Below are 24,169 nucleotides of genomic sequence, written 5' to 3'. Positions count from 1 at the left end.
CGAGAAACTGCTGGAAGATGGGGCAATGGTGGTGAGATTCCACGGGTATTTGGATAAGGAGCTTATTTTTCAGTGGGCCAAGCAGACACGGAGCTGTAAATGGGAGAACAATATCCTGCGGATCTATCAGGACCTGAGTGTGGAGGTGGCCAGGAGAAGAGTGGGATTTAACCAGATCAGGTCCACTCTTTTTAAGAAAAAGGTGAAGTTCGGACTTCTGTATCCGGCCCGTCTCTGGGTCACGTGCGAGGAGCAACATTTTTCTTTTGAGTTGCCTTTGGAAGCGTTGGACTTCGTAAAAAGGAAAGGACTGATGGCAGACTGAGAACTTTTGAACTTTGCTGCAACGTTCCTGTTTCAAAAAGTTTCTGGGTTTTTTGTTTTGTGGACGCTATTTCTAATGCCTTCTGTATTGGTTTGGGGCCAGTTGCAGAGCTGAGTGAATTAAAGTTTACATTTGCACTGTTGGGGGATGGAGGTGTGTCTGTTTAGATGTTGGATCTCTTGCTTGATCTTTTCTTTGATTAGCGTTGTTTTTCTGTCGTTCAATTATGTTGGGATTGTTTGTCATCTGAATATGTGTGTATGAGCGAGGGGGAGTGTGGGGCGGGAACAATAGGTGGGAGAATGTCTGGTGCCAGGGGTGGGGACACCAAGCTAGCTGGGCGGGCTAGCTCACAGAAGCATAGTGGGGGTGAGCAGATGTTAGGCTTATCAAAGGGGTCAATTTACATTGTGGTTACTGGGGGGGGGGGGGGGGGGGGGGCGGGGAAATGTTCTGCTGACAAGAGAGGGACTGTTGCTGAGGGACAGAGAGGAGGTTGGGGCGGAGGCTGCCTGGGGGCGGGCCGGTGGAGGCATGGGGCGTGGGCTGACGATTGGCCCAAGAAAGGTGATGGCTGATCAGCGAAGGGGGAGGGCGATGAGCCCCCCAACTAGGCTGATCACCTGGAATGTACGAGGGCTAAATGGGTGGTCAAGAGGGCACGAGTGTTCACGCATTTGAGAGGACTGAAGGTGGAATTGGTAATGCTGCAGGAGACACACCTTAGAGTGGCCGACCAGATTAGATTAAGGAAAGGTTGGGTCAGACAGGTTTTTCACTCGGGACTGGACTCGAAGTTTAGAGGGGTCGCGATCCTGATCAAGAAGTGAGTGGTGTTTGAGGCGGGAAGAATAGTTTTGGATGTGGGAGGCCGGTACATTAAAGTCAGTGGGAAATTGGAGGGGGTGGAGGTGGTACTAAATGTGTATGCGCCAAATTGGGACGATCTGGAGTTTATAAAAAGGATGCTGGGGAAGATACAGGACCTGGATTCGCATAAGTTGGTCATGGGAGGGCAGTTCAACAGTCATTGACACTGGTTTAGACTGGTCAAGCTCAAAAACGGGCAGGGTGCCAGCAATGGCAAAGCAACTAAAAGGGTTCATGGGCAGATGGTGGGGTGGACACATGGAGATTTGGGCAGCCGAGGGTGAAGGAATTCTCCTTCTACTCACACGGGCATAATGTGTACTCCCGATTGATTTCTTTATTCTGAGCAGGGTATTACTGACGGGGGTGGTGGACACGAGGTATTCAGCGATCACAATCTCAGACCATGCCCTGCACTGGGTTGACCTACAGGTTAGTAAAGACAGTAACCAGCGCCCGCACTGGAGGTTAGACGTGGGTCTTTTAGCTGACAATGATGTGTGCGGGCGGCTGAGGAAATGTATTCAGAACTAAATGATTTCTTTTTTTTTTAATTTAGAGTACCCAATTCATTTTTCTAATTAAGGGGCAATTTAGCATGGCCAATCCACCTACCCTGCACATCTTTGGGTTGTGGGGGTGAGACCCACGCAAACACGGGGAGAATGTGCAAACTCCACACAGACAGTGACCCAGAGCCGGGATCGAACCTGGGACCTCAGCGCCGTGAAGCTGCAGTGCTACCCACTGTACCACCGTGCTGCCCCATGTATTCAGAACTACCTGGAAGTCAACAACACGGGGGGGAAATTTCAGCAGCAGTGGTCTGGGAAGCACTGAAGGCGGTGGTTAGAGGGGAGCTGATCTCGATATGGGCCCTCAAGGAGAAAGTAGACAGCGCAGACAGGGACCGACTGGTAAAGGAGATACTACAGGTCGACAGGAGGTATGCGGACACCCCAGAGGCAGGGATTTTAAGGGAACAGCAGAGGCTACAGACGGAGTTTGGCCTGTTAACCACAGGGAGGGCGGTGGAGCAGCTGAGAAAGGCGAGGGGGCGATTTATGAGCATGAGGAGAAGGCCAGCAGAATGCTTGCACAGCAGCTTAGAAAGAGAGAGGCAGCCAGGAAGATAGGGTAAGTAAATGACGGAGATGGGAACCTGGTTGGAGACTCAACAGGGATGAATAAGGTGTTTAAGGAGTTTTATAGTAGGTTGTATGAGTCAGAACCCCCAACGGTGCCGGAGGCGATAAAGCACTTCCTAGAGGGGCTGAATTTCCGAAGGTGGATGGGGAGCTGGTAGAAGGGATGGGAGCCCCAATCGGGATGGAAGAGATAGCGAAGGGACTGAAGGCCATGCAGTCGGGTAAAGCCCCGGGGCCAGACGGGTACCCAGTGGAGTTCTATAAAAAGTTCTTTGGGATATTGGAGCCGTTGTCGATGAGGACATTCAATGAGGCAAGGGAAAGAGGGGTGCTGCCCCCGACGATGTCACAGGCCACGATTTCGCTAATTTTGAAGCGGGACAAGAACCCGGAGCTGTGTGGGTCCTACAGGCCAATATCCCCGTTGAATGTGGACGCCAAACTGCTGGCCAAATTTTGTCCTCTAGGATTGAGGATTGTGTTCCGGGTGTTATTGGGGAGGGCCAGACGGGGTTTGTTGCGGGAAGTCAGTTGGTGGCCAATGTAAGAAGGCTATTAAATGTGATCATGATTCACGACGCTGAGGTCCCAGGTTCGATCCCGGCTCTGGGACACTGTCAGTGTGGAGTTTGCACATTCTCCCCGTGTTTGCGTGGGTTTCGCCCCCACAACCCAAAGATGTGTGGGCTAGGTGGATTGGCCATGCTAAATTGCCCCTTAATTGGAAAAATGAATTGGGTACTTTAAATTTATTTATTTTTTTTAATTTAAAAAATGTGATCATGATGCCCCCAGAAGGTAGGGAGGTGGAGGTAGTGGTCGCAATGGACGCAGAGAAGGCCTTTGATCGAGTAGAATGGGAATATCTGTGGGAGGACTGGAACGGTTCGGATTTGGGCAGGGCTTTATTGACTGGGTCCGGTTGCTGTATTAGGCTTCTGTGGCAAGTGTACGGATGAATAGGACAACATCGGGCTATTTTAGGCTGCATCGGGGGACGAGACGGGAATGCCCCCTCTCCCCACTGTTGTTCGCGTCAGCCATAGAGCTGCTGGCAATTGCACTGAGAGCCTCAAGGGGCTGGAAGGGGCTGGTCCGGGGGGGGAGTGGAGCATGGTAGTCTCGCTTTACGCAGATGACCTGCTTCTGTATGTATCGGACCCAGCAGAGGGGATGGAAGAAATCATGAGAAGTCTGGGGGAATTTGGCCGGTTTTCAGGGTATAAACTAAATATGGGGAAAAGTGAGATGTTTGCGGTCCAGGCGAGGGGACAGGCGAGGCGACTGGGAGAGCTTTCGGTACCTAGGCATCCAAGTGGCGCGGGAATGGGAACAGCTACACAAACTAAATCTGGCCCGACTAGTGGACCAAATGAAGGACGATTTCCGGAGGTCGGACGCGCTCCCGTTGTCACTAGCTGGGAGGGTGCAGATGGTGAAGATGACGGTCCTCCCGAGATTCCGGTTTGTGTTTCAGTATCTCCCCATCTTTATTCAGCGGTCCTTTTTTATAAGGGTCAACAAACTGATCACTGGCTTTGTATGGGTGGGCAAGACCCCGCGAGTAAAAAAGGGGATGCTTGAGCGGAGTCAGGGAGAGGGCGGGCTGGCGCTGCCAAACTTCAGTAACTATTATTGGGTGGCGAATATAGCCATGATTAGGAAGTGGGTGGTGGGGGGGAGGGTCGGCATGGTAGCGTATGGAGGGGCTTGGGGGCGTTGATAACGGCGCCTCTGCCATTCCCGCCGGCACGGTCTCCACCAGCCCCATGGTGGTGGCGGCCCTGAGAGTCTGGGGGCAATGGAGGAGGCATGTGGGAGCAGAGGGAGCATTGGTTTGGTCTCCATTCTGTAATAATCACCGGTTTTCCCCGGGAAGGGGGGTTTCGGAGATGGCAGAGAGCAGGAATTGAGAAGATGGGGGATATGTTTATAGAGGGGAGCTTTCCTAGCTTGAGGAAGCTGAAGGAGACATTTGGATTGGCGAGGGGCACGAATTCAGGTACCTGCAGGTGCGGGACTTCCTACGTAGGCAGGTTTCAACCTTCGCGCTCCTACCACCAAGGGGGATACAGGACAGGGTAGTTTCCAGAGGGTGGGTGGGAGAAGGAAGGGTTTTCTGATATTTACAAGGAACTTATGGGGTCAGAGGAGACGCAGACTGGGGAGCAAGTGGGAAGAGGAGTTGGGAGGAGAGATAGAGGATGGTCTATGGGCAGACATGTTGAGTAGAGTCAATGCGTCCGCAACATGTGCCACGCTCAGCCTAATACAATTCAAGGTCGTTCACAGGTGTGCAAAGTGTGCGGGAGGGCCAGCAAACTATGTCCACATGTTCTGAACATGTCCAAAGCTTAAGGGATTCTGGCAGGGGTTTGCAGAAGTCATGTCCATGGTGTTAAAAACAAGGGTGGTACCGAGTCCAGAGGTGGCAATTTTTGGGGTGTCGCAGGATCCTGGAATCCAGGAGGAGAAAGAGGCAGACGTTCTGGCCTTTGCTTCCCTGTTATCCCGGAGACGGATCGGATATTATTAGCTTGGAGGGACTCAAAGCCACCACAGTCGAAGACCTGGCTATCGGACATGGCTAGCTTTCTCTGTTTGGAGAAAATCAAGTTCACCATGAGAGGGTTCATGTTGGGGTTCGCCCGGAGGTGGCAACCGTTTGTCGACTTCTTTGCCGGGTTAGTTTAGAATAGAGTAAGTGGTTAATAAAGGTGGGACCTGTAAGGGAGGAAGACGGCTTTTGCACAATGTTTATAGATTCATGTGCATTGTTTATTTTGTTGTTGTTGTCAAGCCAGAAAATACCTCAATAAAATGTTTATTATTTTAAAAAATTGCATTTGGATCCTAAAATCAACATTGGGACCTAACATGCATATTGAACAGTGGACGTTGCAGGCTTTAGGAGGGTGTCCTTGCCACTGATATAGGAGAGAAGGTTAAAATCGGAGCGAATGCAGAACCCTTGCAGCTTTAGTGGAGGTATATAACTTAGGTCATCTTACCGCCTAACTGCTTGCTTTCCACTGGACAGATAGGGTTAAAATTGGACTTTGTGGCCTCCATCAGTTCCATCATTAAGCAGTGAGTTTTGTGGCTGCAGTTTCACGTTTTTGTCCTTTAGAGGGAGAATTTTATTATCATGAGGAAGTGCATCCAATTGAAGCAATTGGGTTAGGATGGGTGCCAACCAAATTTTTATTCTTGCACTTTAAATGTTGGGCCTAACATAATGCAAACTGAAAAGAAAACATCAAATTCCGGGGACCGGGTACCTTCAATGTAAACACTTTCTATAATTGGGTATGTTGTGGTTATGTCACTGGAATAATCTAGAGGCAGTTTGAGAATTTGAACTCAATTTTTAAAATGTGGAAATAAAAAGCTGGTATCAGTAACGTTTGACCATGACGATTGTGGATTGTCATAAAACAATCCAATCTTTTTTTTTAAGAGAATGAAGCCTGTAGTTCTTACCCAGGCTGACTAACTTGTGACTCCAGTCCCACACCAATAGATAGACTCTCAAGTTGCCCAGCAACAGTCAGTCTATCAAAGTTCTCCAAAGACTATTTCCCTAAAGCATTGTGGGAGCACGCTCACCACATTGATGATGCTGGTTCAAGGAGAAGGCCCACACCAGCTTCTCACAACAGCCAGAAATCAATAATAAATGTTGGCCTTGCCTGCGATGCTCACAGCCAACATTCATTTTTTTTTAAGTTGTTTAATTATTTTCATGTCTAATGTACACTTTTCTTTTGTGATCATAGAATTTACAGTGCAGAAGGAGGCCACTCGGCCCATCGAGTCTGCACCGGCTCTTGGAAAGAGCACCCTACCCGAGGTCAACACCTCCACCCTATCCCCATCCCCATAACACAGTAACCCCATCCAACACTCAGGGCAATTTTGGACACTAAGGGCAATTTATCATGGCCAATCCACCTAACCTGCACATCTTTGGACTGTGGGAGGAAACCGGAGCACCCGGAGGAAACCCACGCACACACGGGGAGGATGTGCAGACTCCGCACAGACAGTGACCCAAGGCGGAATCGAACCTGGGACCCTGGAGCTGTAAAGCAATTATGCTATCCACAATGCTACCGTGCTGCCCTTGATGGTGTATGTTACATTGAAAGTACATCTCTAAAAGTGATATTCCTCTTGAAGAGCTTTGAAGAGAAATAATTGGTGTACAAAAGTTAGACTGATAACCACTGGTGTTCATTAAAATGAATCCTATCTGCCAGCGAGCCCTGAATACATGAATAATTAGATGAGTTCTTTACTCAACGTTGTAGTTGCATCAAAAACTCTATTCAATGGAAGCTGATAGAATTTTATTGACTGAACTGAAATTTAATATTTTGCATCAGGGATTCTTTTCTGTGGATAGTACTGAACTATGAAGGCAAGGCACAATTTCTAATATAGTTTATTGCTATAGACAGTTATATTATAACTGTTGTCTCAACTATATTACATCCAGTCAACTAACAGGTTTCAGCCATGAATTCAGCTCCTTAGCACATGTTTTATTATAATAATAATCTTTAGTATTGTCACAAGTAGGCTTACATTAACACTACAATGAAGTTACTGTGAAAATCCCTTCGTCGCCACACTCCGGCGCCTGTTCAGGTACACAGAGGGAGAAATCAGAATGTCCAATTCACCTAATAGCACATCTTTCGGGACTTGTGGGAGGAAACCAGAGCACCCGGAGGAAACCCACGCAGACACGGGGAGAACATGCAGACTGCACACAGATAGTGACCCAAGCCAGGAATTGAAGCTGGGACCCTGGCACGGTGAACCAACTGTGCTAACCACCGTGCTAACATGCCCCATTGGTGCTCCAACTGCTGTTTTGCCACCACCCTGCAGCATGTGTACAAAATTCTAGTGCTAGCCACACTGGATGCCATTTTGGTAAGGTTGCTGTTGAGGAGAGCATATGGCACTTGCTGAAGGCCTTGGTCATGACGTCAAGAATTCTGCACAAACTTCTTGCTCCCGGATATTAGTTTATATCCTCATTGGACTACTTGTATAGCAGGGATAATAAACAGAAGTCATATAGAGCAGGACAAGTTGTTGGAAGAGAGGAGGAGCATGGGGTGAAGAGCTCTCAGCCGGCAGCCATATTGAGCTAGAGTGCTCAGGAGCAATTCTTCCATTGAACCGTACTAAAGAACAGCGTGTCAAATGTCTCTGTTTCAGGAAGGCCTCACTGAAATCTGCCACTTGTTGCAGCCATTGAGAATGAAATCCTACAAATATCCCCGGCAGAGTCTTGGAAAGATTTGGAAGCAAAAATCGCTGAGGGCAATGATGACTTTGACAGCCATTGGTAAAGTGTGGCCACCAAGTCCAGTGGGTCATGGTTCAACAAGCTTCACACATTTTCTACCCCTCAATCTAGACCCTGAACCTCCTAAGACACTTATGTTCTTACGTGTTGAGGAAGCTTATCCTCTCCCTGCAGATTCTGTATATTGAGTATGGCCTGCTCTGGGCTGCACTTCTGTGGTAGTATGACTGGAGGTACTACAGTACCTGGGAGTGCTGAGCCACCATTGGTGGAGAAGGCTCGCTGCTCATTGGCCCAATGGTTTATATTTCATTGGTCAGAGTGTAAGGTAGCTCCGCCCAATGAGGCGGTGTATAAGAGCCGTGTTTCCCAGCAGCCTGCCTTTTCTGTACTCGAGCTGCTGGGGAAACATCTTGTTGATTAAAGCCTTCAATTCGGACTACACCCTCGTTTCAGTAGTTATTGATTGCGCATCAACATCTCTGCTGGTTTCCTGTCATATTTCCTGTCATATCTTTGTCATCTTTAACTCCTGCAGTTTTCTTGCCTTCCTTTCATTGGTGAGTTCCATGAAGCTGTGGACTCAAAGGTTAAAGGGAAAGCCCATGTGCCTATTGTTTTAATTGACTGATTAATATATCCGTAATGACAACATGCCACTCAAGAAGGTGTCGCATCCACAAAGGAAGTCGGCGGGTTGCAACCAGATTGCTCAGAATTTTGCCTGATTCACCCAGTACTCAAATTGCCAAAGTGACCCCCCTCCCCCACTCACTGTACAATACACACGGGATGCATTAACCCAGACCATGTATTCAGAAAGCTGCACCGTTCTTCGCACATTTCCAATTGTGCTCTGACAAGCAAGTGAGAACTATAAAAGTGGGGCCCTTCTTTAAATATGCAGTTTTGGACTCTGAAAATGTGCCTGTGACTGCTATTTTAATCAGTGATTTGTATGGAGAAGTAATTGTGGCTTTCCCACCAGCCCAGTGGGAAGAGTAGTCAGAGCCAGAATATTTGATATTTCTTTTCATGATTTCCTTTTGCGGGGCCAGGAGTGGTCCTTTCGTTCCCACGAGGAGGGTTTGGGCCTCCCCTGCCCGTTAAAATATCTTGGGCCCCTCACTACTGAGATTGGGACAGCTTGTTGTCTGCCTCGGCCTCCAGCCATGCATTAAAATTGGAGCTACAATACAGTATAGAAGGGAACTGGAGAAATGCAGACTTCAGTACATTTCTTTCACACCACTTTCTGAATAAGCTACCAATGAAAATTCTTTTCATTTTCCAAAGCATTCTTTGCATTATCTCAGGAGTGACAAACAGCACACATTGAACAAATCTTTTGAATCATCAAGGTTCCCTATACAAAAAAAATGTATTTTATGGTTTTAAACATTTCAGTAAAAACATTTCTTTTTTAAAAAAAACATTTTATTCTCCCCTGGTGACAAACAGATCCTTGAACATGGATAGGAACGGACGTCACCACGTGTAAAACCCTTCCTCCAAACCTCTTAGGGTGAACTTGACCTTCTCCTGGCTCAAACATTCATTCAGGTCTGCCACCCACGCCGCCACCCACACTGGCGCGGCTGACAATATCCTTTGTTGAACAATCAGGGAGGCGAAAACCCACCTCATCGGCCCCCTTCTCCTCCTGTAGCCATTGCAGCTCCAAGACACCTAGAATCACCGCCAAGGGGTATGGCTATTTCAAAGCCTACTATCTATGCAAAGCCTTGAACACCACTTCCCAAAAACCCTCCAGTTTCACACACCCCTGGAAAATATGGGCGCGGTTTGCTGATCCTCACCAACACTTCTCACAGAGATCCTCTATCCCAGGGAAGAACCCCCTCATCCAGGTCTGTGCACCACCTTGAATTGAATGGGGCTTACATGAGGAAGTCAAGTTGACCTGACACAATAACTCACTCCATATCCCCACTCTAACTCGGTCCCTTACACATCTTCCCACCTGCCCATAACCCTTCGCACTAATGCCTTCTCTTTCTTTCCCAACCACCTATAAATGTTCCTGATGCTCCCTTCCTCACTTATCTGGAGCTAACAGCTATTTCTGTAACGTATACTCTGGTATTTGGGGGAAAGAGGGCAGCTCCTTCCACACATAATCCCACACCTGTAGATATCTAGAGGGGCTGTTTAGCTCACAGGGCTATCGCTGGCTTTGAAAGCAGACCAAGGCAAGCCAGCAGCACGGTTCGATTCCCGTAACAGCCTCCCCGAACAGGCGCCGGAATGTGACGACTAGGGGCTTTTCACAGTAACTTCATTTGAAGCCTACTCGTGACAATAAGCGATTTTCATTTTCATATCTGAACCTGCTCCCCTTCGGTAACTCAGACTTCTATTGAAGCTCCACCAAATCTGCAAACTGTTCTCCTCGAAATAGATCCCTCATTCGCCCTACCTCTGCTCTCTGCCACCTCTCCTACATCACGTCCATCCGTCTGGACACAAACCTATGATTCCTACACAGCGGGGCCAGTACTGGCACCTGTCCCAACTTCTAGTGCTTCTGTAACTGATTCCAGATCTTTATCGATGACATCACCATCAGGTTATAGTGTATTTCCCCGGGGCAAACGGGAATGGGGCCATTACCATAGCCCTTAAACTTGACCCCTTATAGGAGTCGTACTCCATTCGCACCCAATCCGATCCCCCCGTGCCCACCGTTGTCTCACCTTCTCCACATTGGATACCTAGTAATAGTGCAGCAAGTTTGGGAGCCATCCGGTCCGGGTGCCTTCCCTGACTTGATGGACCCCACTGCCTCCATTCTCCTGCAATCTCAATGGCCCCTCCAATGCTTGCCGCTTCTCCTCCCGCACTCTGGAACCACTAACCCATCCAAAAAAACACCCCAAATCCTGTGCCCCGCCCAGGCTCAGAACTACATAATCCCTGATATAAGGCCTCAAAAGTCTCATTAATTCGCTCTGGTGGCCGCAGAGACCTCCCCATTTTGATTCAGTTCCGCATAATTCTTTATGGCCAATTGTGCCTTATCACAAAACCCTGTTTCCGCCAATATCACTGTATCAAATTTCCACCCCAGTCTCTGTGCCCTGCCCACCTCAAGCCTCACATCTACATAATGTGGTGGCACATGGTGCAAAATGACTATGCCTACATACTCTGCCCCGCCAGCACCACCAGCACCTCCTTCCCCACCACAAAGAAATCTATTCTGGAGTATACCTGATGAACCTGGGAGAAAAAGGAATATTCCCTCTCTCCCAGGTACCTAAACCTCCACGGATCAACCGCTGCCATCTGTTCCATAAACAACCCTAACTCCTTTGCCATCCCTGTCCTAGCCATCACTTTGGACCTCGTCCTGTACACCCTAAGATGCACACACAATTAATATCACCACTCAGAATTAACTTATGGGAGTCTAAATCTGGAATGGACGCGAGTAGTTTTTTAATAAAATCTACGTCATCCCAATTGGGTGTGTACACATTGACCAAAATCATCAGCGACCCCACCAGCACCCCACTCACCATCGCAAACCTACCCCCCCCCCAGGTCTCACATCTCCCATGATACTACAAATGTTACCTTTTTATGATAGAGCGTCGCAAACCCCCTTGACTTTGAGTCAAGTCCTGGGTGGAACGTTTGCCCAACCGACCCCCTCCTCAATTGCATCTGGTCTTTGACCTGTATGTGTGTTTCCTGCAGGAAAACCACGGGCGCAATTCTCCGCACTCACGACGGTGCGGAGAATAGCGGGGGTCGTACATTTTTACGGCCACGTTAGTCTGACGCCCTCCCGCTATTCTCCCCCCCCCCCCCCCACGCCTGACTCCCGACACGAATCGCTGCCGCCGTTTTTTTACGGCGAGCAGCGATTCTCAGCTGGCCGATGGGCCGAAGTCCAAGCCCTTTACGACCGTTTTTAGGAACGTCAAACACACCTGGTCTGACCGTTCGTAAAAACGGCCGTAAAGTTGGGATCTTGGCAACCATGGCACCGATTGGCACAGCAGTACCACGGCCGTGCCAAGGGTGCCATGGGCCCGCGATCGGTACTTACCCCGTGCACTCTTTGTCCTTCCGCCGCTCCGCTGTATCCATTCGCGGGGCGGCTGAGGGGCATCCCGGCCCGCGCATGCGCGGGTTTTGCGCAAATGCGCGATGATGTCATCCGCGCATGCGCGGGTTGGAGTCTTCCAATCCGCGCATGCGCGGCTGACGACATGTGACGCGTCAGCCGTCGCAAACTCTGGCAAGCGGGCTTAACGAAATTCGTTAAGCCCGCAATGCCGGAGTTCATGGCCGCGGCATGCTAGCCCCGACCGGGGACCAGAATCGGTTCCCGGTCGGGGGGGGGGGGGGGGGGGGGGGGAGGCTGGCGTCAAACCCGCCCATTTTTGACGCCAGCCTTACGATTTCTCCCGGTTTGGGAGAATCGCGCCCCACGTCTGTCTTTAGGATTTTCAAATGTACAAAAGCCCCTGACCTTTTAAAGGGCTACTTTAAACCTCGGACATTCCAGGTTTTCACCCTTACCGGGGGCTTTCGACCTCCCCCTCTACTTTAGTCTGCCATCATCCCCCCCCCCAACTATCCATTCATCAAAACACTTGAGCCCACACAAAAAGGCCACTCCCTCCATCTTTCCTAGAGCATAACTTGAAAAACAACTGTATTAGCAATCCAACCTCCTCCCTTTCCCCCTTTCCCCTCCCCTTACTTCACCGCTCCCCCCCCCACAACCCGGCTACCCATCACAGCCCTCACCCCTACACAGCTTCCATTTACTCGCTAGCATGGTAGCTTCCACTTGGAGGCCCAAACAAAGAACCTCACCTCCACTATTCATCTCGCCCACCCCCCACTCTACTTACTCCATCTACTCTCCTCTTCAACCTATCACGCTCACCATCGCCCAGTACATACAGAACTCAACCCTCTTCTCCACTACCCAACCCTACCCATATTCCCCACTCTACCAAAATTCCAAGGTAGGCCAAACCATCAATCCATCAGCACTAGGAAGCACACATCAACAACATCATACATACAAACAAAAATCAATAACATATTACAGAAGCAATAAAGTATACACCTGTCAAATCAAGTAACAAAAAAAATGCCCCAACACTAATCCTCCCCCAGTCCAATGTCTTGAACAAAATCAGTAGCCTCTTCTGGTATCTGAAAATAGTGTTCCTTGCCCTTTAATGTTACCCACTAGGTGGTAGGGTACAATACCCCAAACATAACCTTGCTCTTGTAGAGAGCCACTTTGGCCCTGTTGAGTTCCGACGCCTCTGGCCAGGTCAGTCTCAATGTCCTGTATATCCAGACCTGATTTCCCTCCCAGATACTGTCCCTCGTTTCATTGACCCACCTCAGAACCCTTTCTTTGTCTTGATATTTGTGCATTTGCCCATTCAGAGCCTGGGGCAGCCCCCCCATCCCCGACTTCTGGCTCAAGGACTGGTGGGCCTGATCCACGTCAGGAGCCCACTCAGATACTTTCTCATCCATCAACTTCTCAAACATCTTCATAACATAGCTGGTGGCTCTTGTTCCCACCACTCCCTCCAGAAGACCTATGGTACACAAATTCTGCCGTGGACCAATTTTCCTGCTCGTCTACCCTCACCTGCAGCACATTGCACATTTCCCCCAGCTTCAACATCACCCCCTCCAGTGATGCGATTCGGCTACTCCTGTCTGAGATTGCCTGCTCCATTTCTTTTATCGTTGCACCCTGTACCTCCAGACACTTCTCCACTCAATGCAAAGACCAGCGAAGAGGTGCTACTGCACCCTCAATCGCACTTGGCCAATCTCCGTGCATCTCCTTGCTTTAATGAAGCTCATAAGCTGCTCCATCGGCTATGTTGTCATCAACGACGACCCAAGCCCCTCCGTCATTTTCCCAATATTGCTGGGCCACGAGGCTCCTCCAAATCCTGAGCTTGGGTTCTCACCAACATCTGCCGGATCTGGTACACCGTCGTCATTCGATTCCTGGGGGAGAATCCACCACCCACTTCTCTCCTCACAATTTGTCATCAAAATCACCCAACAAGTTGGCAGGAAGTTCCAAAACCAATACCTCCACACAGGAGCCACTGCGTGTCACCACTCAAACCATGGTCGCCACCGGAAGTCCCAAGCAAAATATTTTCTAATAAATATCCGGTGATTGCTACTATTCCTCCTGCTGTATTGTACGTTGGCCAGGTTGCCAAATATAACAAGTCCCATTGGTGCTGATTTGTATTTTCACTCTGTTTTAGTGTAATCATGGCTGTTGCTTGTCAAAAGTTAATTCTCATCTCTTCAATATTGTTTCAGGGCAGAGGTCTTACTCGGAAACATCATCAAGAAAAAGGCCTGGAGGTAATACTTTTATTACTCAGTTTGGGTGTGTTTTGCTTTCTCTTTCTCCCATTCCGGCAGTTGTATCCTACTCTCCAAATATGTTCACATCTCCGTACACACTGATTGGTCACGTGGATGTTAGGAGCAGACAGGACTTGCCCTCACCATGACTTTAAAAAAAATTATTGATGGAATAATTACAGCATTTGGACTACAAGGATCACAAATGCAATCTAATGGACTGGATTCTCCCAAAATGGGACTATGTTCCCATGCCGGTGTAAAAACGCTGGCGTTTCACTCAGGAGTTTCCTATGAAAAAGATCAGCCAATTCACTCACCTGCAAGGGGCTAGAGTGATTTGTGCAGCTTTGGCTGTGGATACGGGCCCCTGCACTTCCCGTTTTGAGTCCACTCACGTGCACGGCGGCGGCGGCCTCCAGCGGCCGCGCCAAGCCCATGGTGGGCTCGGCCCATGGAGGCAGATGAAGAATGTAGGCACCCCCAGATCGGCCGCGCGCCTGAAGATCCGACTGCCCCAATCTGTCCCCGGCCGCCCATAAGCCCGCACACCCCCCCCCCCCCCCCCCCCCCCCCCCCCCCCCGTGTCCGATTTCCCCCCACCAAGGCGGTCGCGGACGCGAGCTTCCCGAGTGGCAATAGGTGGTTCGAACCACGCCACCGGGAACTCGGCCGGTCGGAGGATCATTGGGCGGGCCTATGGCAATGGCCCCCCATCCGCGCGGAGTACTCCGCGAACACGCCGATTCACAGGTCCCGGAGAATCGACGGACTGGCGCTGGGCCCGATTTCGTCGTGAAATTGGATTCTCCATCCCTTCCGCCAAACGGAATTTCAGCGTGGGGTTGCGGAGAATCCAGCCCAATGCGTTTGCAATTGAACATAGCTTCAATCTTATATCGGCATGCACTTTGTAGACTGAGTGGTCAGCTGATGACGAGGTCACTTAAGAGTCATGTGACGGAAGTGTGGGGGTTCTCCCTGTGAAGCGGATAGAGTACAGGGATGGAGTAGCTGCTCAGCTAGTGAATAAAGCATTGTTTGTAGTCAGTGTTTGAAAATCCACTTGAACACACTGAATGACCAAATAAAATATATGCTGAGCTGTATGATTGTCTTGGTGGAGGTCTTGCGGCCCAGTAGGTAGTGTCCATTGCCTCTGAGCTGAAAGCTCTGATTCGAATCCCACCCCAGGACTCGATGACGACCAATGAAGGTGTGTACGCAACACGGCCAAACAGGGTGAATACCGGCCAGCAAAATCCTTCCGGCACCTGCCAGTGGCAGGCGGTAAGAGTAGAGCTCCTCTTGGTCACCCATGCTTGATGCAGAGTGGTGCCTCATAGGCTAGAGGTCTCTGGCTACAGGCTCGCAATCTGTTCCAGGGAAATATCACTATGGAAACAGATGCAAGTCTGTCTTGTGCATCACTAGATGTGAGAAGGGAAACAACAATAGTCATGAAGAATAAACATTTTGATTAATTTGCACATTAGTTGAATTGATTTTATAACACCCGAAGATCCGACCGCTTCGATCTGAACCCCGGCCACCCGTAAAGTTTGTACCCCCCCCCCCCCCCCCCCCCACCCCCCTCCCACGCACCCCCAGTGTCCAATCCCCCCGTCCCCACCACGGTGGCCTCAGAAATCTGCTAAGGTAAGAAAATCTGCAGCAATTTTGAGATTTTTCTGCAGCAACAGTGCACCATTTTCCAGCCAAACGCGACTAAATTCAGTTGCATGATACAGTCCCTCCCTAACAGCTAACGAGCCCCAGCAGATTAAGGCCTTTACTTTTTTATTTAATTTAATTGGCACTTTCAGTGTTTTTGTGACTTCAACAACGGACAGCAGACATAAAGACAACGGGCTGAATTCTCCGATTTTGAGGCAATGTCCCCATGCTGGCATGGGAACGGTGCTGTTCTATGCCCGAGAAAATGGTGTAAAACAGTTACTGATCGTCCGTTTCGCTGGGGGCTCGCATTCTGGCAGCGTAGAGCACCCGACTCGAGCTGTCGATACGGCCTGGAGAATTGCCAGGTCCGTGGTCGCGCATGCGTACGGCGGCGGCGGGTCTGTAGCGGCCGCACCGTGCTACATGGCGGCGGCCGCTCGCGGACCCAGCCTACGAAATAGTGCCCCCTTTGGCTGGCTCGCACGGCCCGGACCACCCCCAGCAGGGCCCCCAGCACCTGGTGAAGACCCCCTGCCCGCAGATCGGCCCTCCCCCGACTGTGGCAGCGCTGGACTGTGTCCGTAGCCGCCACGTCGTCGGCCATTCAGCCGGTCGGGGGCGGAGCATTGGGTGGCGGGCCTCAGGCAATGTCCTGAGGCTGTCGATACGTCGCAGTGCTGCTTTTGAGGGGGTGGAGCATCGCAAAAGCGCGCCACCCCCAATTTGTTCAGGAACTGTGATTCTCCAGCTGATCGGCAAACGCGATTTCGGCTTCGGCGGGCGGAGAATCCAGCCCAACATCTATCAAAGTGGGAAAAATGATAGTCTGTTTCCGTTTGAGGCCAAAGAACAAGAACCACACCAGGTATTTGGTCACATAATCTAAGTTGAATTTGCTTCCAGCCAAAAAGGCATGGTGCAGTGTGACACTCCAAAGAGCATTAATTAGTATTGCACTAGGAAATACCCAAGATCTTCCCTGTGATTCAGTCAGCTGTCCTGCTATTCATCTTGAAATCCCATTTTTACAGATCTAGTCAGTTTGTCCAGCATTTTCAACATTGCAAGTGTATCCCTCAAGTTATGTAGGTCATACAACCCAGCTACCTCCTTCCATGTGGCCTGTGCTACAAAATGTAATGGTTTCTTCCCTGATACTCATCCCCATCAATGAGATCCCTCCCCTCCCTAAATTGGGGAAGTAGCACTTCCATGTCATAGAATCATAGAATTTACAGTTCAGAAGGAGGCCATTCGACCCATTGAGTCTGCACCGGCCCTCGGAAAGAGGCCCCTACCGAAGCCCACATAGAAACATAGAACATTATAGCGCAGTACAGGCCCTTCGGCCCTCGATGTTGCGCCGACCTGTGAAACCACTCTAAAGCCCATCCACACTATTCCCTTATCATCCATATGTCTATCCAATGACCATTTGAATGCCCTTATTATTGGCGAGTCCACTACTGTTGCAGGAAGGGCATTCCATGCCCTTACTACTCTGAGTAAAGAACCTACCTCTGACATCTGTCCTGTATCTAACTCCCCTCAATTTAAAGCTTTGTCCCCTCGTGCTAGACATCACCATTAGAGGAAAAAGGCTCTCACTGTCCACCCTATCTAATCCTCTGATCATCTTGTATGCCTCAATTAAGTCACCTCTTAACCTTCTTCTCTCTAACAAAAACAGCTTCAAGTCCCTCAGCCTTTCCTCGTAAGATCTTCCCTCCATACCAGGCAACATCTTGGTAAATCTCCTCTGCACATGGACACCGAGATCTCTCTGCTCATCCACACTACCAAGAATCTTACCATTAGCCCAGTACTCTGTCTTCCTGTTATTCCTTCCAAAATGAATCACCTCACACTTTTCTGCATTAAACTCCATTTGCCACCTGTCAGCCCAGCTCTGCAGCTTATCTATGTCCCTCTGTAACCTGCAACATCCTTCCGCACTGTCCACAACTCCACCGATTTTAGTGTCATCTGCAAATTTACTCACCCATCCTTCTACGCCCTCCTCCAGGTCATTTATAAAAATGACAAACAGCAGTAGCCCCAAAACAGATCCTTGTGGTACGCCACTAGTAACTGGACTCCAGTCTGAACATTTCCCATCAACCACCACCCTTTGTCTTCTTCCAGCTAGCCAATTTCTGATCCAAACTACTAAATCACCCTGAATCCCATGCCTCCGTATTTTCTGCAATAGCCTACCGTGAGGAACCTTATCAAACGCTTTACTGAAATCCATATACACCACATCAACTGCTTTAACCTCATCCACCTGTTTGGTCACCTTCTCAAAGAACTCAATAAGGTTTGTGAGGCACGACCTAACGTTCACAAAACTGTGTTGACTATCTCTAATCAAATTATTCCTTTTCAGATGATTATACATCCTATCTCTTATAAACCTTTCCAAGACTTTGACCACAACAGAAGTAAGGCTCACTGGTCTATAGTTACCGGGGTTGTCTCTACACCCCTTCTTGAATAAGGGGACAACGTTTGTTATCCTCCAGTCTTCTGGCACAATTCCTGTAGACAACGATGACTTAAAGATCAAAGCTAAAGGCTCAGCAATCTCCTCCCTAGCTTCCCAGAGACTTTTCGGATAGATCCCATCTGGCCCAGGGGACTTATCTATTTTTACTCTTTCCAGAATTGCTAACACCTCCTCCTTATGAACCTCAAGCCCTTCTAGTCTAGTAGCCTGTATCTCAGTATTCTCCTCGACAACATTGTCTTTTTCCTGCGTGAATACTGACGAAAAATATTCATTTAGCACCTCTCCTATCTCCTTGGACTTCACGCACAACTTCCCACTAGTGTCCTTGACTGGCCCTACTCTTACCCTAGTCATTCTTTTATTCCTGACATATCTATAGAAAGCTTTAGGGTTATCCGTGATCCTACCTGCCAAAGACTTCTAATGTCCCTTCCTGGCTCTTCTTCGCTCTCTCTTTAGGTCCTTCCTAGCTAACTTGTAACTCTCGAGCACCCTAACTGAACCTTCACGTCTCATCTTTACATAAGCCTCCTTCTTCCTCTTAACAAGTGTTTCAACTGCTTTAGTAAACCACGGTTCCCTCGCTCGACCACTCCCTCCCTGCCTGACAGGTACATACTTATCAAGGACACACAATAGATGTTCCTTGAACAAGCTCCACATTTCAATTGTGCCCATACCCTGCAATTTCCCTCCCCACCAGATTCATCCTAAGTCTTGCCTCATTGCATCATAATTGCCTTTCCCCCAGATATAATTCTTGCCCTGCGGTATATACCTATCCCTTTCCATCGCTAAAGTAAATGTAATCGAATTGTGGTCACTATCACCAAAGTGCTCACCTACCTCCAAATCTAACACCTGTCCTGGTTCATTACCCAGTACCAAATCCAATATTGCCTCGCCTCTCGTTGGCATATTTACATACTTTGTCAGGAAACCCTCCTGCACACATTGGACAAAAACGGACCCATCTAAAGTACTCGAACTATAGCGTTTCCAGTCAATATTTGGAAAGTTAAAGTCCTCTATAACAACTACCCTATTACTTTCACTCCTATCCAGAATCATCTTTGCAATCCTTTCCTCCTTATCTCTGGAACTTTTTGGAGGCCTATAGAAAATCCTTAACAGGGTGACCTCTCCTTTCCTGTTTATAAGCCCACACTACCTCAGTAGACGAGTCCTCATCAAACGTCCTTTCTGCCACCGTAATACTGTCCTTGACTAACAATGCCACCCCTCCCCCTCTTTTACCACCTTCCCTGAGCTTACTGAAATATCTAAACCCCGGCACCTGCAACAACCATTCCTGTCCCTGCTCTCTCCATGTCTCCGAAATGGCCACAACATCGAAGTCCCAGGTACCAACCCATGCAGCAAGTTCACCCACCTTATTCCGGATGCTCCTGGCATTGAAGTAGACACACTTTAAACCACCTTCCTGCCTGCCGGTACACCCCTGCAACTTCGAAACCTTACTCATGACCTCACTACTCTCAACCTCCTGTATACTGGAGCTACAATTCAGGTTCCCAATCCCCTGCTGAACTAGTTTAAACCTTCCCGAAAAGCATTAGTAAATCAATCCCCCCCCCCGGATATTAGTAAATCAATCCCCCCCCCCCCCCCCCACCCCCCCGGGATATTGGTACCCCACGCCTCCATTCTATTTTGCTAACACTGTTGGGGAGGTTTTAAACTAATGTGGCAGGGGAATGGGAACCAGATTAGGAAGTTAGAGGTCAGTAAAGAAGCAGCAACTCAAGCCAGTAGGGTACTAGATGATAAACTCAATGTGACTAAGGGGAAGAGTAGACAGGGAAGAGATGATTAACGCAAAGGGACAGATGGTCTGAGGTGCATTTGTTTTAATGCGAGAAGTGTAGCAGGTAAGGCAGATGAATCTAGGACTTGGATTAGTACTTGGGAATATGATGTTATTGGTATTACTGAGACTTGATTGAGGGAAGGGCAAGACTGGCAACTAAATATCCCAGGGTATAAATGCTTCAGGAGGGATAGAGAGGGAGGTAAAAGGGGTGGAGGAGTTGCATTACTCGTCAGAGATGATATCACAGCTGTGATTAAGGAGGGCACGATGGAGGATTTGAGCACTGAGGCAATATGGGTAGAGCTAAGAAATAGGAAGGGTGCAGTAACATTGTTGGGACTTTACTGCAGACCTCCCAAAAGCGAGCGTGAAGTAGAGGTACAAATATGTAGCCAGATTATAGAAAAATGTAGGAGGAATAGGGTGGTCGTGATGGGAGATTTTAACTTCCCCAACATTGAATGGGACCCATGTAGTGTTGGAGGCGTAGATGGAGCAGAATTTGTAAGGAGCATCCAGGAGAGTTTTTTAGACCAGTATGTAAATAGTCCAACTCAGGAAGGGGCCATACTGGACCTGGTATTGGGGAATGATCCAGGCCAGATGGTTGAAGTTTCAGTCGGTGATTACTTTGGGAATAGCGATCACAATTCCGTACGTTTTAGAATACTCATGGACAAAGATGAGAGTGGTCCTAAAGGAAGAGTGCAAATTTGGGGAAAGGCCAAGTATAACAAAATTCGGCAGGAGCTAGGGAATATGGATTGGGAGCAGCTGTTTAAGTGTAAATCCACATTTGAAATGTGGGAGTCTTTTAAGGAAAGGTTGATTAGAGTGCAGAACAGACATGTCCCTGTGAAAATGAGGGATAGAAATGGCAAGATTAGGGAACCATGGATGACGGGTGGAATTGTGAGACTAGCTAAGATGAAAAAGGAAGTATACGTAAGATCTAGGCGACTTAAAACTGATGAAGTTTTGGAGGAATATCGGGAAAGTAGGGCAAATCTCAAACGCGCAATAAAGAGGGCTAAAAGGGGTCATGAAATATCTTTGACTAACAGGGTTAAGGAAAATCCCAAAGCCTTTTGTTCGTATATAAGGAGCAAGAGGGTAACTGGAGAAAGGATTGGCCCACTCAAAGACAAAAGAGGGAATTTATGCGTGGACTCAGAGGAAATGGGTGAAATTCCTAATGAGTACTTTGCATCGGCATTCATCAAGGAGAGGGACATGATGGAGGTTGAGGCTAGAGATGGATGTTTAAATATTCTAGGTCAAGTCGGCATAAGGAAGGGGGAAATTTTGGGTATTTTAAAAGGCATTAAGGTGGATAATTCCCCAGGTCCCGATGTGATCTATCCCAGGTTATTGAGGGAAGCGAGGGACAAAATAGCTGGGGCCTTAACAGATATCTTTGCAGCATCCTTAAGCATGGGTGAGGTCCCGGAGGACTGGAGAATTGCTAATGTTTTCCCGTTGTTTAAGAAGGGTAGCAGGGATAATCCAGGGAATTATAGACCTGTGAGCTTGACGTCAGTGGTAGGCAAACTGTTGGAGAAGATACTGAGGGATCGAACCTATTCACATTTGGAAGAAAATAGACTTATCAGTGATAGGCAGCATGGTTTTGTGCAGGGAAGGTCATGTCTTACAAACCTAATAGAATTATTTGAGGAAGTGACAAAGTTAATTGATGAGGGAAGGGCTGTAGATGTCATATACATGGACTTCAGTAAGGCGTTTGATAAAGTTTCCCATGGCAGGTTGATGGAAAAAGTGAAGTCGTATGGGGTTCTGGATGTACTAGCTAGATGGATAAAGAACTGGCTGGGCAACTGGAGACAGAGAGTAGTGGTGGAAGGGAATGTCTCAAAATGGAGAAAGGTGTCTAGTGGTGTTCCACAGTGATCCGGGTTCAGACCACTGTTGTTTGTGATATACATAAATGATCTGGATGAAGGTATAGGTGGTCTGATTAGTAAGTTTGCAGATGATACTAAGATTGGTGGAGTTGCAGATAGCGAGGAGGACTGTCAGATAATACAGCAAAATATAGATAGATTGGAGAGTTGGGCAGAGAAATGGCAGATGGAGTTCAATCCAGGCAAATGCGAGGTGATACATTTTGGAAGATCTAATTCAAGAGCGGACTATACAGTCAATGGAAGAGTCCTGGGGAAAAATGATGTACAAAGAGATCTGGGAGTTCAGGTCCATTGTACCCTGAAGGTGGCAACGCAGGTCGATAGAGTGGTCAAGAAGGCATACAGAATGCTTGCCTTGATTGGACGGGGTATTGAGTACAAGAGTCGGCAGGTCATGTTACAGTTGTATAGGACTTTGGTTAGGCTACATTTGGAATACTGCGTGCAGTTCTGGTCGCCACATTACCAGAAGGATGTGGATGCTTTAGAGAGGGTGCGGAGGAGGTTCACAAGGATGTTGCCTGGTATGAAGGGTGCTAGCTATGAAGAAAGGTTGAGCAGATTAGGATTGTTTTCGTTGGAAAGACGGAGGTTGAGAGGGGACCTGATTGAGGTCTTCAAAATTATGAGAGGTATGGACAGGGTGGATAACAACAAGCGTTCTCCAAGAGTGGAAGTGTCAATTACAAGGGGGTCACGATTTCAAGGTGAGAGGGGGAAAGTTTAAGGAAGATGTGCGTGGAAATGTTTTTACGCAGAGGGTGATGGGTTCCTGGAGCTCTTTGCCAGCGGAGGTGGTAGAGGCAGGCACGATAGCATCATTTAAGATGCATGTAGGCAGATATATGAAGGGGGGGGGAACAGAGGGAAGTACATCCTTGGAAAATAGACGGCAGGTTTAGATGAAGGATCTGGATTGGCGCAGACTGGAAGGGCCGAAGGGCCTGTTCCTGTGCTGTAATTTTCTTCGTTCTATTCCCGTAACCAGGTAACCCCACCTAATCTATTGGACACCAAGGGGCAGTTTATCATGGCTAATCCACCTAACCTGTACATCTTTGGACTGTGGGAGGAAAGCAGAGCACCCGAAGGAAACCCATACAGACACGGGGAGAAAGTCTACACAGTCACCCGAGGCCGGAATTGAACCCAGGTCCCTGGAGCTGTGAAGCAGCAGTGCTAACCACTGTGCCACCGGTGCTGTCAAGATCTGAAAATTTTGATGTTTGTATTTTCCATTCCGATTCACTCCCTCTCCATCAGCTCTAAACTGCTTTCAGACCTTTCAATGTAGAAGTTGCGTCCTTTCACTTCAAGCCTTCCTGAATTCTCCAAAGGGTGACAGGGGTTAAATGTAAAAGAAAATGAGAGCCCAGTGGCATCCTTCTCAATTCCATCCATTCCTAGTTTTTGTGGTGATCACAAGTTAACCAGATGCAACACAACTGAGCGACCACTAGAGGGAGCACGGGAGAGCCATATAAATAGATCAGGACAGGAAGTGAAAAACACTCTTCACAGCAGGCGGGCTGGTAAGCACACACAGCAAGCAAAGCTGGTAGTTAGCACTGGAAGGTAGTTCTAGGTCGAGCTCTGGAAACTGAACGAACCCACAATAAAGCATCTTCTCCACACTTGAGACTGCGAGCTTTATTAAGACACGAGGAACAACACATGGTACCCAGGAGTGATTTCAGACGCTTATGACAGGACAACTCAGCTGCAGATACAGAAAACAAAAAAAAATGGCATGGAAATCTCAACCAAGAATGGCATGGAGATCTCCTGCTGGACATTCGACTTGGGAAGACATTGCTGATGAGAGGATGTGCCTTGGATACCCACTTCACCTGGACACGACTGGAAAAGTAAGAAGTGTCTGGGAAAGGTTTAAACAAATGTTCGATTTCGGTATCATAGCATATGATGCCGCAGCAGCCTCAGACGAAATTAAAATAGCAATCCTCATCGAAGGACATGAAGCTAGGAAAGTTTATAATGGATTTAAATACTCAAAAGGTGAAGACAAAAACAGCTTACAAACGTTACTAAACAAATTTGAAGAGTACTGTGAGAAATTTGAACAGCAAGACATACTCAGAGTCCAAACTGCACAGAGACTGAGTGATGCAAAACTTAGA

At 48.4% G+C, this 24,169-nt stretch overlaps 1 protein-coding gene across 1 annotated transcript in view; it reads left to right on the top strand.

Annotated features, from left to right (window-relative positions):
* Nucleotides 1–24,169, top strand: part of kcnab1a (potassium voltage-gated channel, shaker-related subfamily, beta member 1 a) — a 319,323-nt gene that overhangs the window by 176,261 nt on the left and 118,893 nt on the right. Inside the window, exon 5 of the mRNA XM_038815181.1 lies at nt 14,027–14,071. Within this exon, the coding sequence (XP_038671109.1) occupies nt 14,027–14,071 (45 nt within the window). The remainder of the gene's footprint in view (nt 1–14,026; nt 14,072–24,169) is intronic.

The sequence above is a fragment of the Scyliorhinus canicula genome, chromosome 13, assembly GCF_902713615.1.
Source record: "Scyliorhinus canicula chromosome 13, sScyCan1.1, whole genome shotgun sequence".
Lineage (NCBI taxonomy): Eukaryota > Metazoa > Chordata > Chondrichthyes > Carcharhiniformes > Scyliorhinidae > Scyliorhinus > Scyliorhinus canicula.
This window is presented reverse-complemented; position numbering and strand designations above follow the sequence as displayed.